General features: G+C 37.4%; 2 protein-coding genes across 2 annotated transcripts in view; one reads left to right on the forward strand and one right to left on the reverse strand.

Annotated features, from left to right (window-relative positions):
* Positions 1 to 766: 766 nt before the first annotated feature.
* LOC140152384 (lactase/phlorizin hydrolase-like) overlaps positions 767 to 18,418 on the reverse strand; it is a 40,951-nt gene continuing 23,299 nt past the window's right edge. Inside the window, exons 5-8 of the mRNA XM_072174691.1 lie at positions 5,222 to 5,996; positions 4,578 to 4,809; positions 3,660 to 3,885; positions 767 to 1,998 (exon numbers count right to left, since the gene is read on the reverse strand). Of these exons, the coding sequence (XP_072030792.1) occupies positions 1,730 to 1,998; positions 3,660 to 3,885; positions 4,578 to 4,809; positions 5,222 to 5,996 (1,502 nt within the window). The 3' untranslated portion in view covers positions 767 to 1,729. The remainder of the gene's footprint in view (positions 1,999 to 3,659; positions 3,886 to 4,577; positions 4,810 to 5,221; positions 5,997 to 18,418) is intronic.
* On the forward strand, positions 11,040 to 15,639 carry LOC140153673 (cytosolic beta-glucosidase-like). The gene is made up of 3 exons (XM_072176480.1): positions 11,040 to 11,482; positions 12,553 to 13,595; positions 14,572 to 15,639. Exons 1-3 carry the CDS (start codon positions 11,184 to 11,186, stop codon positions 14,910 to 14,912), a joined length of 1,683 nt encoding a protein of 560 aa, XP_072032581.1. The 5' UTR covers positions 11,040 to 11,183; the 3' UTR covers positions 14,913 to 15,639.

The raw sequence follows: 18,418 nt of genomic DNA on the forward strand, positions 1-18,418 counted from the left end.
ACGCCCTCTGAATCAATTGGTCATAAACGTGACTCAGTTGGTAGGCCCCCTCGTCGCCGTTCATTAGGTTCTCTTTCATACTTGGCTATGATTTCCTCCTAACATGCCTAATCCAGATCGACTCCCTTATCCATCTGGTGTTGCTGGTGTCGTCCATGGCAAGGTGTCGTTCATACCATCCACCAAAGGATCGATTGGCATATACCATTGATAAAGGCAACAGACTGGATTGCCGAAACTGTCTGGAAAACGTGAGGTTTTTTATTGGAATTTTACTAAGAAGAAACTTTGAAACCTGAATATTGTATTCCTGATGAATCTCTTCAATAATGTATAAACAATGATATTAATATCACAATAAAGTGTTCGATGTCGCGATCAATATGCTTTGATTGGAATATTCGCACTATTCGCACAATAATAGGTCGACTGTTACGATGTCTGGAGGGATATAGGGTTCATGCCTTGGTAAAATACCTTTATTTTTATCATAAAAATTGACACAACAACTGATGAGTGTTTTAACATTTATTTCTGGTATCTTTTAACAATTTTTGTCAGATCATACGAAAATGTCCTTTTCCGTGTTGTACCGCCGATTCCGGAACGGAAAAAACGGAAAACTTCGGACTCTACCCTAACCTAACCATAACCTTACCATAACTCTAACACTAAACGTACCGGTAACTAACCATAACCCTAAGTATTAACATTGCTATATGCCAACACAACTATAAACACAGTTTCAAAGTGTCTCATAGATGTTGCAAAACCTTTGTAACAAAAGAGACTGGGGCCTTTCGGAAGGGCTCCAAATATGCCTTTGACCAGACTCGGTTTTTTGTGACCTCCAATCTCGGGTTCAACAGTCACCCTCGACCGCTCTTTCGCATTACAACCGAATTTTGGCCAATATGTAAATGAAATTTAGTATAAGCTCTTTGATAACTTTATGACCCCAATTATTATGCAACAAATTATGACCCCTTCTTTGGGAACCCCTTCCGTCTTGAAATAGGGGGGGGGGGGGAGAAATCGGCCTGAATTGTCAAAAAGTGGGTCTTTTTTTTGAAAGGTGGGTGGACCTGTCTCCCAGGATTGATGCCCATACCCCTTAATTATATTGGATGTTAACAACAAATTCTTATGTTTTGAAATATTTTACGATAAAAAAAACGTCATGACAGTAGTACTGCAATATTTTATAAATAAATTGTGTTCCAACATATTTTGCTGTCTCCGTCACCTGGCCAACACACTACATTTTCACGACGTTCGTTCAACGTTGTACTAAGGTTGTCATCTACGTTGTAAATACGTAAATTTGTGGATTCGTATTCGTGTTGTGACAACGTTATTTTGGACGTTGATTTTGAACGTTGATATAAAGTCATTATGACGGTGTAAATTGTAATGAATCGTTGTTTCGACGTCAAGTTGTAAACGTATTATTCAAACGTTCCTATTGCATCCGGTCGAACGTCGTAACAACGTTTGAATAATACGTTCACAACTTGACATCGAAACAACGTCATGATGTTAAATATCAACGTCCGAAATTCAACATCCAAAATAACGTTGTACACGAATTCGAGTTCACAAATTAACGTATTTACAATGTAGATGACAACCTAAGTACAACGTATATTACTTATATACGACGTTGTAACAACGTAAAATTGTTGGTTGGGCAGTAGCCACCTCTACTTGCATCAGTCCGTCAGTAGGTCTATTCTGTATAAAATGCTTTCAGGCAGATGGTTGCCATAAGTATCACCAGAGCTAAGGAAATTATGTGTTTGGAAGCGCCAGAGAATCCATTATACTCGATTAATTCTGTGTAGAAATCAGCCGAATCCTTACGGGTACGAGGACGATTGTCGTCTTCGAAGTCGACGTCATGTAGACCAAATCTCTGACTGTATCCAGCTGCCCATTCAAAATTGTCCAAGAAAGACCACGCAAAGTACCCTCTGACGTCAACACCATCGTTGATCGCTGAAAAAGAATTGACAATAATTTGAATGTTTATCTTGCAGATGTTTTATACCCATACCGGCGGGGCCAAGCGGAACGGGCTCACACTCATAATCTGAAGATTGCGGATTCGAGCTCCGGTGACGCCATCGTGTTGTGCCCCTTGAGTTAGGCACTTTATCTCGATTACTTTCCTCCACCCAGGTGTATAAATGGGTATCGGCATACTTAAATGCTAGGAAGGTAACACTCGCTGTGGAGGCACGGTTGTTTGATGGGATCATTTATTAGTTTTTCAAACGAAACATCATGTTCAACCAAAGTTTAGGCTTAAACAGCTAAAAGTGATATCGTGCTAATGTATATAGATGCTTTTGAGTCATTTTCAACTTTAATTTCCCCTTGTTTACAACATTATTCACTTTCACAGCATGTTTTAAAGCTTTTTCAGATATAAAATGTATCTATTTATGACAAGATTGGTGGCGCTATTTAGATACTGGAAATTACTCTTTCAGGCTTTTAATACAAATAATTCATTGTATTGTTTGATGAAATATGTTTATAAAATTTATTTGTTGCTTGTTTCACCTATTCCACCTGTTTTAGTGGCAGTATTGATTACATACCCCTTGCAAATTAAGAAATATGATTTATGATAAATAGCGCCACCTATAGTTTGCATTTTCTTAATAATGAAGCCAATTCTATATACATCAAACAGCCGTGGAGGAGGTGTGGCGATCCCCAACAGCAACAATGCAACATTTCACTGTGGAGTCTGGGCTGATTAATCGCTAACGAAAGAAAGATGGGCAATCCGTCCTGTCAAATTCAAGTTCGGTTCCTTACCCTTTTTTTACCGGGGAAACCGAATGAAAATCAATGTTAAATCAGTCTTTTTCATTGTCGACTCCAACTGAGTTTTTTGACCTAAAAATGATTTCCTAAGGGATGAAATCAAAACTCGACTAGCGATTGACCGCTGGTTTCGGGTAGTTCCGTCCGGTTGCGGCGGTTGGAGCCGGTTTCTATTGTTCTAAACATAGGAACGCGGTTCAACCGCTGGTCGGTCAACCGGCGGTCGAGCTTTGATTTCATTCCTAGGTATTTTAATTATATTATTTGCCGTTATAGACGAATCCAATTTCACGCATTCCTACACCTCAATAGCAGCCATAGCTGGGTCCCCGTCGAGTCCATCCCACCTAAAATGTGAATTGATGCGGCCTTGGCGGGGATTTTAAACTGCATTCCATCACCCGTGTTATACGTAGACAATAGAATGATGAAAGATTACAACACAATATAATATAACATCGAATTTTAAGTGACTTTAATCATGTTAATCCACCCAATTGGGCAGTCACAATACCAGTTTGGTGCCGCAGGGACCCAGTAATGGCCGAATAAATTCTGACCATGACTTGGCTCGTTGGATTCGTCTATATTGATAACAGCATAAAATAGAACATGACTTTGAAACCAGATACAAATTGCATGTAATATAATTCTATTACTATTTTCTATTTTTGGGTGTGTTTTTTTTAAATTTGGGCAATATTGTCATATTTTCAATTACTCAATGATGACAGACGACCGTCAACTAGATTGTATTCGTCGTTTCGATACTTAACTTAAGCTAGTACTATGATACTGGAGTAGCTAAAAACATAGCTTACCTTTTAATACTTCGTTGATATACGCCCTGTAATAAATGATTCTTGACTCATCCTTCAACTTGTCGGGCATGTCGGGGGGAGTCGAAACACCGTTCTCAGTAACGTACACAGGCAGATTATATTCATCTTTCACCCAATTGAGAAGGTCTCGCATACCAAATGGAGCAGGTCTAAGCCATTCTGATCCTGAGGTTGGCCATTCGTCTGGTTGGTACCTCTCAACATCCTGTTAAAACAGTGCAAGGAATATAAGTTTTGGATACTATACTATTGAAAAATTAGCGGGTTCGCCGTCGGACAAGTTTAGAACTGTCAAGCTTTCGTCAGGAGTAGCTCTGACTTCTTCAGGACAAAGTACCTAAGAGTAAGAATGAGACATGTAGGCCGCCCCTTGCCTACTGATGGCTCTAAAAGAGCTGCTCACTGAAGACTGCCCCTAGTCAACAGAGAACAAGCAAATCTGGCATATACTGCTAACTTTTAAAGGTTTTGGTGGCTCTGAAAAGAGCCGTTCACTGAAGACTGTCCCTTGTCTACAGAAAACAAGCAGACCTCGCCTATCTGCTAATGTCCAAACTGTATGATACGAACTTTCTGGAATTTTATGTAATCGGATTATCTGTGATTCAACAGTTCGGAACATTTTTTGTAAAGGCTTTATAGTTCTTAATTTTTTTAATGAGATGATACACTAATAACTGTATAGGTGTCAAAATTTTATACCATGGTCTCTTAGGGATGAAATCAAAACTCGACCGGCGGTTGACTGCCGGTTCCGTCAGGTTTTTATTATTCCGTCCGGTTTCGTTTGTTCTAACCGGGCGGCACCGGCGGTCAACCGATGGTCGAGTTTTGATTTCATCCCTTATTTAATATCAGAATGTGTTTATTGTTGTATGGTGGTAGTCATCACCTCACCTGATCTTCTTCATAATGCGGCTCTGAATTACTATTAGGTTTATCCTTAACCACCGTTGTAGTATACGCATTCAGACCAAAGAAATCTCCAGTGCCTTTAATCATGGCCTTTTCTTCCTCTGTAAATGATGGAAGACGTGATTCGTTCAATCCTTGTGCAATACTTTTGTTGCCCACTTTCCATTTCATCGCATCAGGATAGTCTCCCGTCTTCATGATTGGATGGGCAAACCTGCAGTCAGAAAAATGTCATGGTTAATCGTTATGATATAAACGATTTGCTAGGATGGATACGACGCGTCTTACGCCTTCCGGCATTGCTTTGGAATTAATAATTAGACTTACATATCAACAATTTGACGCACGGTCAATGATGGTATTGACGCTATACCCCAAATGGAGTGGTACTGACTTAGGGATGAAATCAAAACTCGACCGGCGGTTGACCGTCGGTTACACCTGGTTTCCATGTTTAGAACGATAGGAACCGCCGGTCAACTGCCGGTCGAGTATTGATTTCATGTAATACATAGTTCTTATGAAGTTCTGGTTGGAAATGCTGTGTAGCTAATCATGCAGATAAATTCATTTCTTCAATTAACATTATTTTAGTTATAAATAATAATAATTGAAGTTAAACTCACCATCCGGCAGTAAATTGCATGTAACGAATAGCTGCTTCAACATCATCAGGATTGTCTGGATTGTCGGGCATTCCATAATCTGTACTCAGAGTGATGGACACCATACCACCATACTGCGCCTTGTATTTATCCTGGTACGTATTATAAGCCATAGCATGGGCTTTGATGATAGTATGAGCTGCTCGATATGGAGCGTAACCTGGATCATAGATGCCTGGTGCAAAAACATTGATGCCATAACCTAACCAGCAAACGACGTAAGGTTCGTTGAAAGTTATCCAAAAATTGACTCTGTCGGAATATCGTGCATAACATGTGTCAGCGTATGTGTTGAACAATCCAGCCAAAGCATCATTCTCCCAGCCACCATACTGCTCTTGCAAGTATTGTGGCAGGTCCCAGTGATAAAGAGTAATCACAGGTACTATATCTGCTTCCAGAAGGGCGTCAATTAGATTGTCATAATATTGAAGGCCAGCTTCGTTGACTTCTCCTTCTCCAGTCGGCATAATACGTGGCCATGATAAGGAAAATCGATAGTGAGAAACACCTAGATCTTTCAGCACCTGGACGTCGTTTTCATACTTATTGTAGCTATCGCAAGCCACATCTCCATTTTGGCACTCATGACATCGACAATCATGTGCGAACTTATCCCAGATGCTTTCTCCTTTGCCATCCGCGTCCCACCCACCTTCTATCTGGTAGGCAGAAGTTGCCGAGCCCCAAATAAAATCGTCTGGAAATTTTCCAGATATTAGAGCATCTCGTTCTGGATCGTTGAATACATCAGGATAGGAGAAGACTGGGTCAGCTGCTCTTGCTTGATGCAGGTTTGAGAAAAGCCCGCAAAGTAGCAGCAAAAGGAAGCCAGTTTTCTGCAAGTCGGCCATATCGCGATCAAACTAGATATAGAGTGCCACTTCCCTTTAAATGTAATTCTGGACTTTGATTGTTTACAGTTCAATATTCAAACACGGTAGGCTAATTTACATAAATAGGTCACAAATAGGTGTTTTAAACGTGAACCAAACAGCCAATACTAGTAGTCTATTTTCAATAAACGATGTGTGACATTTGCTCGGGGGAGCCACCACAGTCTCGTGCTCCTCAACTATTTACGAGGGGACGTGTGTAATAAAAACTGCAATAAGTCAATAAAGGGCTCATCGCCATATCAGTATCAGTTTTAGATACTATTGCATGAATGAAACGGATATTGCTATAGGAAATAGGCCTACTGACGATATGAAGAAAATTGCAACAATTCAAGGCCAGTCATAGGAAAAGTTGCACTTTTTGTTCTTTTAGTACCCTAGAACGGTATGAATGTATATAAAACATCTCAAAAAAAGTAACTAACCACCCTTAAATAATGACCATTATTCAAAAACGGGGGATTGTATTACAAAATCTGTCAAATTCGTTGGCAGCAGAATTTACTTAGACTGCACATTTTGACACCTCATTTATAGCAATTGACTAAATATTGACACATATAAATCAATGTAACCCAAGATTTGAAAGTTGCAGTAAATTGTATTGATTTTGTATTCAGTATAATGGAAGGAAATCTGTGTAATGATATCTGAGTGTTTTTGTATTGTATGTAAGTGCAACTTTCAAATCTGGACCTCAATACATTAAATTGACCAGTGTTTTATTGTTTTCTGGGCTGTCGTATCAAATGAGATGTCAAAATGCGCAGAAATAAATTCTGCTTCCAACACATTTTACAGATGAGATGTTTATGATAACCAGTTGATACCGGGACTTGATCAAGTTGATGTAAACTCTTAGTTAGTTTGTCTCAATGGGCAGACATTGTGGGAGATGGTAACTATATCGACATTGCGATGGGTAAAAACCGGGGGTAAAAGGACGGCAAAAATGGGAGGAAACAGGAAAAGTTTGTCTACCTTGACAATGGCTACTGATGGGCAAACTAAACTGTGCGACAAAAATTAAATGTTGTTCAGACCTATTTTTTCAATTTTGATCCAGCTTTTTACAATAATTACAAAGTAATTTACGGGGTTCAATCATATCGATCGATGTCCATTAGCACTGCTCATCCAGGGTTTGAACTCGCGACACAATTGGTTTATCAGCCCGAAATTGTAATACTTAAAGGGGTGTAAAGAGAACAGCTGTGGATTCCAGAGGGAGTGTGCCTGTAAGAGACACAGCCAGCAGATCCCAGATTGCGCGCCAAATAAGTTCAGGAATTGCAATTTTTTCCCAGCCTTGAAAAAAAATAGGCAGAGCTGGGAATCGAATCCGGGACCTCCCGGTTGTGACACTCAGTGCATTACCACTCAACTAACTATTACTATTAGCTTTGAGATGTTTGATAGTAATCCATGATATTGCTGAATAGAATAAATCAATGCTGATATGCCTATTAATCTAATGTACGATGCTATTCAAATAGGAATATTCACGCGGGAAATATAAGCACACTCGCTGTAGTCGTGCTCTTTTTATGAGATATTGATACAGCGCCGAAGCCGTGAGACTACAGCTTTTCCAAACTCAGCAACGATCATGTTTCCAGAGGAGAATTTGGATGTTTTTACAATTACGATTACAAAGTATCGTCAAGAGACCCACACAGAGGAATGCGTCATCTATCCTGAGCCAATCTGCATTCTGTTGTCTACAAAAGCCGACGATCAGACATAAATTCTAAAAGGAGCCCAGATATCAGCGTTAATTTCATGGTAAGCGTGGAAAACGCCGAATTGCAATCACCGAATATAATATTAGTAAATCACCAAAGCGAATGGTAACGTGTACATGTGGAAAAGAACTGTATTAACAATAACAAAGTATGTGCCCAAAGATTTGTCTTTGGCATGTCGCCTTTTTGAAATATCACCAAAAATATTAAATTTTTGGAAAAACCTTTAAAATTTTTTAAAAACAAACATGACCCTTTCGCACTCGGTGGCCTAGTCACTACCTGCCGCTGTGATTTGGGGTAACTCCGACGCGTCGCTTCCCCTCTCCAGTTACCTGTACTTAGTTTGCCCATACAAGAGCCCTTAAAGGCTTAGGGCCTATACAAAAATATACCTGGACGTTGAAGTCATCTTTTTCTCTTTTCTGTATTGATTTGCATATTGTATTTATTGTGGTGAAGTAATGCAGAATAAAACACAAACTCAGAAATTGACTTCATACATCTCGTAGTATACAGAATCGTACAATCACATCAGAATTATAGTGACGTTTCCAACCTTCAAAGAAGTCGCAAAACCTTCATTTACGAGTAAACAAATATTTACCGATTGCTAAAGTGCGTGTTATATTGGTCTTAGATAATCATGGTTATATATTGTAGCCATTTATTTGTCAAGTAACGTTACCATGGTTACCTTTTCGCTACGGAATCGGTATCGGTCACGGAATCGAAACGTGTTTTTCTTCACTTATCGCAGGCATGCTTTAAAAATTGTGACTGACAGAAAAACCTGCAAGTTGTGACAGCTTTTTATTTGTCATGTTTGAATTAGGCTAATCGTTTGATCGTTGCCCTAATGTGATTCCATGACTCAGCATGCTCAGATTAATTTATACAATGATCTTTTGAAAACTTCTTGATCATGACTATTACTCGTGCCGGTCCCGGGTGCCGGTCTTTGATCAGTCCAATGTACAATGCTGTATGTTACTTTGAAAAATCGATCTTATCAATTTTGAATATGAAACGTGCCGTGCCAGTCTGAGGCTAGTGAACTACTAGTCTCAGGTGCCAACTAATTCTCACATTTTATTTAGACACGCTGGTAGGAAAATGACTGTATTATAGCAGTGATTCCTTCAACAATAAGTTTGATTCCTTAGAGTTTCAACATGAATCTTCTAAAGATACGACGAATAGTACCATCAATGCTGTAGATGATTTTGAAGCAGATGAAAATCCATGTACCGGGTGCTAATACAATCATTGAAATCGACGTAATGCATACCAAATCTGTATCCAGATGTCCATTCAAAAGTGTCCATAAGAGACCACGCAAAGTATCCTTTGACGTCAACACCATCCAGTTTGATTGCTATATAACATAAAGAATAGCCACAAATGAGAAGAACTCAGAAATTAAGAGTGCATAAAATGCATTTCAATGAAATTTGCATTAATTAACTGCGTGACAGTGCAAGCAAGCTTTGAGAGTGCTTTAGAGTATAATTATGCAATCTTCTTAGATGTATATTTTAGAACAGCCCGTTTGTCCGAAGGGTTATTGTCCCATGCTCAAAAGAGTTAGACCGGGTCTAAAGTTAGACCTGGTCTAAGCAGAATTTAGTTCCACCCGGAATGGACCTTTACTCTTATTTCCTTCCTAAAGTAGCTAGCAAATTTTAAAGATTTAAATGCAAAGTTCAAAAATAATACAAAAGAACTTAAGAAAATGTAAAGGAAAATGTCCTTTCTCCCGGTATTAAATTCCACTTAGACCAGGTCTAACTTTAGACCCAGTCTAACTCTTTTGTGCATACGGACCAAATAGGGTAAGTTAAGGCATTTTAGTTTATGATTTAGAGTTAGTGTTAGCATTAGGGATACGGTTAGGGTCAGAGCAAGGATTAGCTAGCCAGGGTTATGTATGGTTCGTGTTATGTGATGAATTGGGCTTCTGTTATAGGTTAGGGTAATGTTAGGGTTTTGGATAAGGTTAAGTATAGGGTTTATAACGACTCTTACTTGGTTTTAAGACGATGACTCTTCGGAGTATTGACCTGTAACTGATATTTTTAAAGTTTTATAGTGTATGCTACAGATTCACTTAAAAGCTGCAAATTTGCGTTTGATAAAGGCCTTGGATGTTTAATTTTTATTTTTTTATTTTTTATTTTTTTATTTATTTGTTTCTTTAATTTTATTTATTTATTTATTTATTTATTTATTTATTTATTTATTTATTTATTTATTTATTTATTTATTTATTTATTTATTTATTTATTTATTTATTTATTTATTTATTTATTTATTTATTTATTTATTTATTTATTTATTTATTTGGGTCGGTCACATCAAGTACGTTTCTCAACCAAGCTCTCGCACACCCCAAGGTACATGTCTCAGCCAGTCAGCCTGGCCCAGTGTAGTTTGCATTCATCTGGTTGCTATCTGTAAAGTCTAAACATACAAAAATATTGTTTTAAGCAAAGACTTGTGTAGGCCTGCTTTGTTCAAATGCCACATTATTTTAGAGATAGTGATAGTACTGAGTCTACAGCCTGTGTCTTCAAGTACAGTCAGTGGCTTCAGCCTCAGGAGCCTCATTACCGCATGTCTTGACTCTTTCGTGTCATTTCGTACCATGAACAGCAAAGCGTAACGTAAGTACGTATTTGGCAACTCACAATAACATAGCTCTCGTTCCAAAAGATATGGTTCATTTTTGCAGCGATCTGGTTCAATAATCAATAAAGGAAACACAATTACCACAAGGTTATATTCATGGTATTTGGCTCCACTCAACAGGAATAATACCTACCCTGGTATTAAGGGTGCATTATATTGTGACAAACTGAAAGTCTGAACAAGTAAGTGCCACTAGGCTAGTGACACTCCGGGTTGGCACTTCCCTGGTCTGAAGATTTCAAATATGAAAATGGTTAAGAACCAAGCAGGGTTGCACTGAAGGGAACACTACATCACAGACCCTGGGATTGGATGTGTGTGCAAAATTTCAATTTCATTAAAGTGTTTACTATAACAGTCATGTACCCTTAAAATGGTATCTAAACAAGTCCCAGACAGGTAAAGCTCGTCAAATATCGCCCAGCACTGACTCCTTTTATGGTGTAAGAATCAAATACTACAGGGCTCACAGCAAATGCTTGGGTCAGAAGAGGTGGTCAGATAATGGTCAGGTTATGGAATCTCCCCTTTTATACTTGAACCTCTGGTCAATGTGCTATATATCGCTGACCTTTCCACGATACCAAGATGGACTCGTCTTTGCATCTTACGTTATGTGTGATTTCCCTGCCGCTAGCGCTTGTTTTCGCCGCAGATGACCCTGTATTCATCTACCCAGATGTCTTCAACGATCCAGAGAGAGACGCTTTCATGTTCGGCAAGTTTCCCAAGGGTTTCATTTGGAGCGCAGCTACTTCTTCATATCAAATTGAAGGCGCCTGGGATGTTGGAGGCAAAGGAGAAAGTATATGGGACAGATATGCCCATACACCAGGAAATATTGCCAATGATGACAACGGGGATGTAGCATGCGATTCATATAACAAGTAAGAAATTCGGATCATATACTAGTATTCTGCAATTTTGGAAACAATGATTCTACGCCACAGAGTATGTATTTAATAAATTTTGTTCAACTCGGTAATTTATTATTTACTTGAAACTAGATTAATGTTACTTTCATTCATGGACGAATTCATCAGCAGGAAACAAAACTGTCGTAATTCTGGCAAAATTGTTTTTCTTTTCAATATGAAACACACATATTAATATACGTTTATACCTTAAATAATTAGGTAGTAATTAAGATACTTGAGGGTTTCGATTTTCATTAGCTAAATCAATATATTATTGAAAAATAACACTTTGATGTTTTGCAAAAGTTCATTCTACAAATCATATACTTTGAAACCTTGCTTGATTTATTGTTGTAATGAGTTATATAAATTTTATAAAAATGTTGTTGTTTCAGCCTTCTTTATAACATAACTCAAGAATCACAGGACCTTCAAAAGCTGAGACGAATATTATTCGTCTCGGTTCAAAAGTGTGATATTTGAATTCTTCTACACACTCACTCGCTATGATCAATGCAATTTTTGCCAAAGCTCACTAGTCACTACCATTCGCAAGATGCTGTGAACTACCAAATCGCAACAGTTTACAACAGTTGCTACCTAAAGTCTAAAATATGTCACGAGAGTCTAGCATTCCTTTATCCCTTGTACTGGAATGTAAGACTATCGTAAGTGGCGTTTATGACACACTCTCTTGTAATATGATGAAAAATGTATTTAATCTTGCAATATTATTGCAATCTACCGTCACTTTATCAACTTGATATATTATAAATTCACTGTATATTAGCTTATATTACGACTGTAAAAACCTCGGAACGAGCTGATGATCTCGATCGTAAAAAGATTTTTATTGAGATTCACTTGATCAGCCAATAGGATTACGGTACTGTACAAGAGCTGTTTCAATTAGCCAATCAGATTCCACTTCAGTGTTTGCAAACTACACGCGCTAGGTACATAGACACAATATTGTGAAAGAATCACCACCAATTAAATCTTCAATCCTGTTTATTCTATAATTGTTTTCCATATTACAGGTACAAACAAGACGTCCAGTTGATGGTTGACATGGGTTTGAAATACTACCGCTTCTCCCTGTCATGGCCAAGGCTTTTACCAGATGGCACACTGAACAACCCTAGCGCAGATGGTCTTCGCTACTACAATGATCTAATTGATGAACTTGTTGCCAATGATATTTCACCAATGATCACACTCTACCATTGGGATCTTCCTCAAGCTTTGCAAGATTTCGGTGGATGGGTAAATGAATCTATTGTGGAACATTTTAATAAATATGCTAACTATTGCTTCCAGAACTTTGGTGACCGAGCCAAATTATGGATTACATTTAACGAACCTTGGATTTTTACTATGTTGGGTTACGGCTGTGGTGAGTTTCCGCCTGGAATTTGCGAAGATGGTACAACAACCTACGTGGTTGCACATAACATAATCAAGAGTCACGCACACGCTTGGCATACTTATGATGATGATTACAGGGCAAAGCAAAATGGACAAATTGGAATCACTCTCCCTTCTGATTTCATAGAACCTTTCGACCGTAGTGATCCCGCAGATATAGACGCAGCGGAACGTTCATTACAGTTTGGTCTAGGTTGGTTTGCCCACCCAATTTATATCAATGGAGACTATCCCGAGGTTATGAAGACTAAAGTTGCCTACAAAAGCACACAACAAGGCTATAACGTGTCTCGTCTTCCAGAGTTCACAGAGGATGAAAAGGCTTTCATTAAAGGTACCGGAGACTTTTTTGGACTCAATCATTACTCAACCAGCTATGCTGTTGATGTTGAAGAGATAATATCAGACCCTCCCAGTTATTACAACGACCAGGATTTAGATCTCTTCAAAGATGAAAAATGGCCAGACTCATCAGGATCAAGTTGGCTCAAGGTTGTTCCGTGGGGTTTTCGTCAGCTGCTGAATTGGGTTGATCAAGAGTACCAAGTACCAATCTATATAACAGAAAACGGCATTTCTACAAAAGATGTGTACGAATTAAATGACGTCGAGCGAGTCAAGTACCACCTAGCCTACATCAACGAAGTCCTCAAAGGTTAGCAAAAAATAATTATCAAGTAGACTTTTTTTACAGAACACGAAAAGTCGAAAACCAGCCGTGCTGTGTATGATCTGTATCATGCATAATAAATGTTACTCGATTGAAAGCGATGCAATTTTGCACTACATTAGTATTAAGAATTGCAACCGTATAAAAATCTGAATTTTGCTCCATACAGGATTTATCAAACTGATTTGTACCCACCAGTTTCCAGTGATTATGGACAAGACTACCACAACAAAACGTAACTCGGGAGCTACCTTATTTTGTAGATGAATGTTATGAAAGGTCATCAAACTGTAAATCATTGGCATTTCAAGAGGATCCAATGTTGCATATTGAAGAAGCGTGCTTGCCAATAAACACTAAATCTGATGGGTACCAAACATTTTGATACACCCTGTATTGTGCTTTATGTTATTTAATATGTGGGTGCGTACCAGATAAACCACTCTTCTGTATATTTGTTATTAAAAGCAATAATTGAAAATGTTATTAAACTTTTGTTTTGCATCTTCCATTTTCGCAAACATCATGTCTACCTTAAGGGGGTACTACACCCCTCGATAAATTTGTGCCCATTTTTGCATTTTTCTCAAAAACTAATAACACAGTGGTAACAAAAGTATGTATATTATAGGGGCAAGGAATCCAGTTACTCCACTGGAATTTTAGTGACCCAAGACAAGCGGTTCGTTATTTATGATAAGAAATAAGGTACCGCTAGGATGTACCTCATTTCCTATCATATACTGAACCGCTTGTCTTGAGTCACTGAAATTTCAGTGCAGTAATTGGATTCCTTGCCCCAATAATATACATAACTTTTGTAACCAGCGTGTTATTACTTTTTGAGAAAAATACAAAAGTAGTGACAAATTTACCACAGGGGTGTAGTACCCCCTTAATCATGTTAATTTACCATTAATTTTCTTGTTTAACCTTTTTCTTGTTTACAATCTTCTTTCAGCCATTAACGACGGAGCTGACGTAAGAGGCTATGCTGCATGGACATTGATGGATAACTTTGCATTTGCTGCCGGCTACACCGAGCGATTTGGTATGCATTATGTAGACTTCAGTGATCCGGACAGGAAGCGAGAACCCAAAGAATCGTCCAACATCTATGCCAGAATTGTCGCAGAGAATGGGTTCGACGAGGATTGGTTCGATTCAAGAACAGTCACAGTCATTTCTTACCTTACACTTTCCATTAGTTACACAGCCGAGTACAGAATCTTCTTCTTTCTTCTTTTTTCGTTCTTCTTTCTTTCCGTATCAATTTATAAGTGGTCTTTTGCAAAGTCATAATTCATTGAATTTACAACCGTATGACAAAACTAGTATATGGACAATATAAGTGTGCTCTTTCATTTAACATGTTTAATGACATAAAATTTGTAACTATTGTAAAGAACACTTGAGGTTTTACTTTTAAAAGCTACATTTTGGTTGAAATTTGTGCTTGGATAGGTAGTTCTCAACAGATTTACCACATTCGCCTTCCTATAAACATCGAATTGCGTTATCTGTTGACGTAATGAAAAAAAAATGTTTTTAGGGGAATGTGTCCGGGGGAAGTGTTAGCTTTCGTTCGATATAAAAACAAATTCTGATTGGATGTAGGGAACACTTAAGATTTTGACAAAAACTAATCAAACCATTTTGGTGTTATATTTCATGAGATAATAACATTTAAAATATTCAATCTATGTAGCCCCTAAATTAACTATATATTACTCTCAGGAAAACTATATCTTTGACGGTTGAAACTTAAATAGGTTAGTATACAATTCAACACGATTAGAACACTTACAAATTTTGACATACTACATAAGTATAAATCTTGGCCCCCATGCCGACCCATGTTTGTCATGTCTCACACTTTCTACAGTTGTACACTCTTGATGCTATTCTGTGCCAGTTTCTGAGCATAATAAATGAAAAGAAAAAAAAACCTGAAACATTGCAATTTGACTGGATTGCAAGGAGGATGTAGAACTATATAAGCATGTTAAAATAAATTTTGGTTATGATATGTTAATTTGTTTCAAGCAGGAATTTTATGAGTTCCATCTTTTATAAGATACTACATCTAGATGCATCTGTTATTAGATTAACCAATACGGTACTTGCAATACTTGTTATTTATTGCTATGTATGCCCCACGTTTCTTAGTAAGTAAAGTTTGCTATATGCAAACCTTGTATTTTTATAATTTACTTAATTTACGTTAACTGTAAATTAACGTTAATTTCCAGGTTAATTAACTGCCATTTTTAATTTACCGGTAAATTAACAACACTGGCCCTGGTCGAAATTTGATAGAGATTTGATACATATCAAAACTCTATCAAATGGAATTCAACAAAATTGGGACATTATTTGATAGATTGTTTGATAGAGTAAAAGAACAAGGAAAGTACGTCCATATTTAATAGAAATTTAATATAAATCTATCAAACTCTATCAAATGTGTCCCAATTCAGTAGAATTTGATAGAATATAACAAATTGATGCATGTGATTTTCAGCTGATCTCTATCAAAAGTCTATGAAATGTTTTGGTGGATTGTAGCTGATTGTCACTCTCCTATTAAAACCATATCAAATATAATATATTTCAGTCATGCATCTCTATCAAATGTCTATCAATTTTTCAGCTTGCAGCTGCCAAATTGTTAGCTGGCTATATATCGAACCTCTCGCCTATCAAAAGTCTATCAAACACTTCCACTCTCGGTTAACATTATTCATGTTATTTGCACAACAAACAGTATGTAATACAGGGTGTCCCCAAAAAAGAGGCCCCACATTGCGCCCTCTTTTTCTCCTATTTCTGAAAAGTTGATCAAATATATTTTGGTATGTAAAGAAACCTTAAATCGTTAGCTTTAATAAACCAAAACAATTATTTCAATCGGCTCACAATTTTTGAAGATATGCCCTCTTTAAGAAATGTACCCGTTTTTCACTCTGTCCACGGATGAGGTTTGGCTACATCAAAGATTTAAACGAAACACACGGTTAATGACATGGATAGATAATAGCATTATAGGCTTGGGAAAGCATTCACTATAAGCGAGGATCACCAGCTAGCTTCAAACATCTTCGCAAACCCGTATTTCTGCTGCATTCGCAAGTATCCGGCGCACAAGGATGGTACGCAACGCAATTAATGCAATGAGAACTAGGGCTGAAACCTGTATTCGTCATGGAGGCAACCAGGTAGAGGGCAGAGCAGCACAGTAAACTCACTTCAAAAGAACCAAAGACAAACTAAACAGCCCTTTTCAGGGCTACCTTTTATTCCAAAAAGAGAATGACTTATGTTGTCAATAAAAAGAAAGCAAGAAACGAGAAAAACATAAGTAATTGCAAGTGTAGCAAAAGAAGTCCCATACCACATCAATTTCTCCCAAATTAATGACACTTAACAAATTCCATAACCCATAAGCCCACCTGTAAAGCCCATTCCCTAAAATAAAGTTGTTATTTTATAAAGTTATCACCGAGGAATGTTTTATATTCATGGATGGTATATGCACTTTTCAATCTTTGAAGTAGCCAAACCTCCTCCGTGGATAGAGTGAAAAACGGATACATTTCTTTAAAAGGACATATCTTCAAAAGTTATGAGCCGATTGAAATAATTGTTTTGGTTTATTAAAGCTAACGATTTAAGATTTCTTTATATACCAAAATATATTTGATCAACTTTTCAGAAATAGGACAAAAAGAGGATGCAATGTGGGGCCTCTTTTTTTGGGGACACCCTGTATATTAAATTTACTCACCATGTGACCTAAAACGACCCAAATCTGTATGATTAGCTTTGAAAAACATGATGAAAATAATGACAAAATGACTGGGTCCATGTGGTATTATGGTCATAACATACAACTATACTTAAGGGATCGACGATTTAAAAAAAAAATTGGGCAGAAATGGGAGGTGTCTGCCATGTTTGCTGAGAATCTTTGAGTAGAAATATTGATCACAGGTACAAAATTGATGGTGCATATGAATGACAAAACTCTACAGGTTTATATTTGAGCATTATCACTTGTGTAAGGTCATAGGAAGTTATGTAATTAGTCTTGTATATGCAATGTTGCATTTCAGCTCATGCACTTTTTTTTGCAGACGCGATTTCATAAATTTCCCGTGGGCCAAAGAATTATAGTACTTATTTCTAACTTCTGTACACAACATACGCCCTAATGAATCTTGTCCATGCAGATAATTCGGCAAGATTTCACAAGCTCAGAAGCGTCTATTTTCATTTGATATTTTGTCAATCTAAATTCACAAATTATCCCACTTGTTTTTTAACGATAAAGACTTAAACAAATATTCAGCTAAGCATATTACATATACATCACATTCGTGTGTATATGCTACATGTATCCTCGAGATATTTTACATACGAGACATGAGCCAAAGTGGAATGTCCAAGAAGTCATATAACTGTTTTCTCACCGCCATGATGTATTTCCTCATTGTTTATGTGTATATTTGCTGTATTTATGTTTACCCTTGCCTGAGATCGGTATGCACCTCAGTAGATCTTGGGGTTATATGTTGTTCTTCTTTTGGTTAATAAAGATGATTAAATAAGATAAAGTACCACCTGTTGTCATACCTTCCGGCTAGGTGTCCTGCCCACCTCTATTTCTTTGTTTAATTTTATAGTTGTAATAATATAGTACACTCACGATTTACGATATATTGTATATTCATTTATGTTGTCAATGTTCAAATTGTCTTTCTTAAAATATTCATTCTACGACAAACATCATTCTCGCTATTGAAATC

The sequence above is a fragment of the Amphiura filiformis genome, chromosome 5 (genome assembly GCF_039555335.1).
Source record: "Amphiura filiformis chromosome 5, Afil_fr2py, whole genome shotgun sequence".
Classification (NCBI taxonomy): Eukaryota; Metazoa; Echinodermata; class Ophiuroidea; order Amphilepidida; family Amphiuridae; genus Amphiura; species Amphiura filiformis.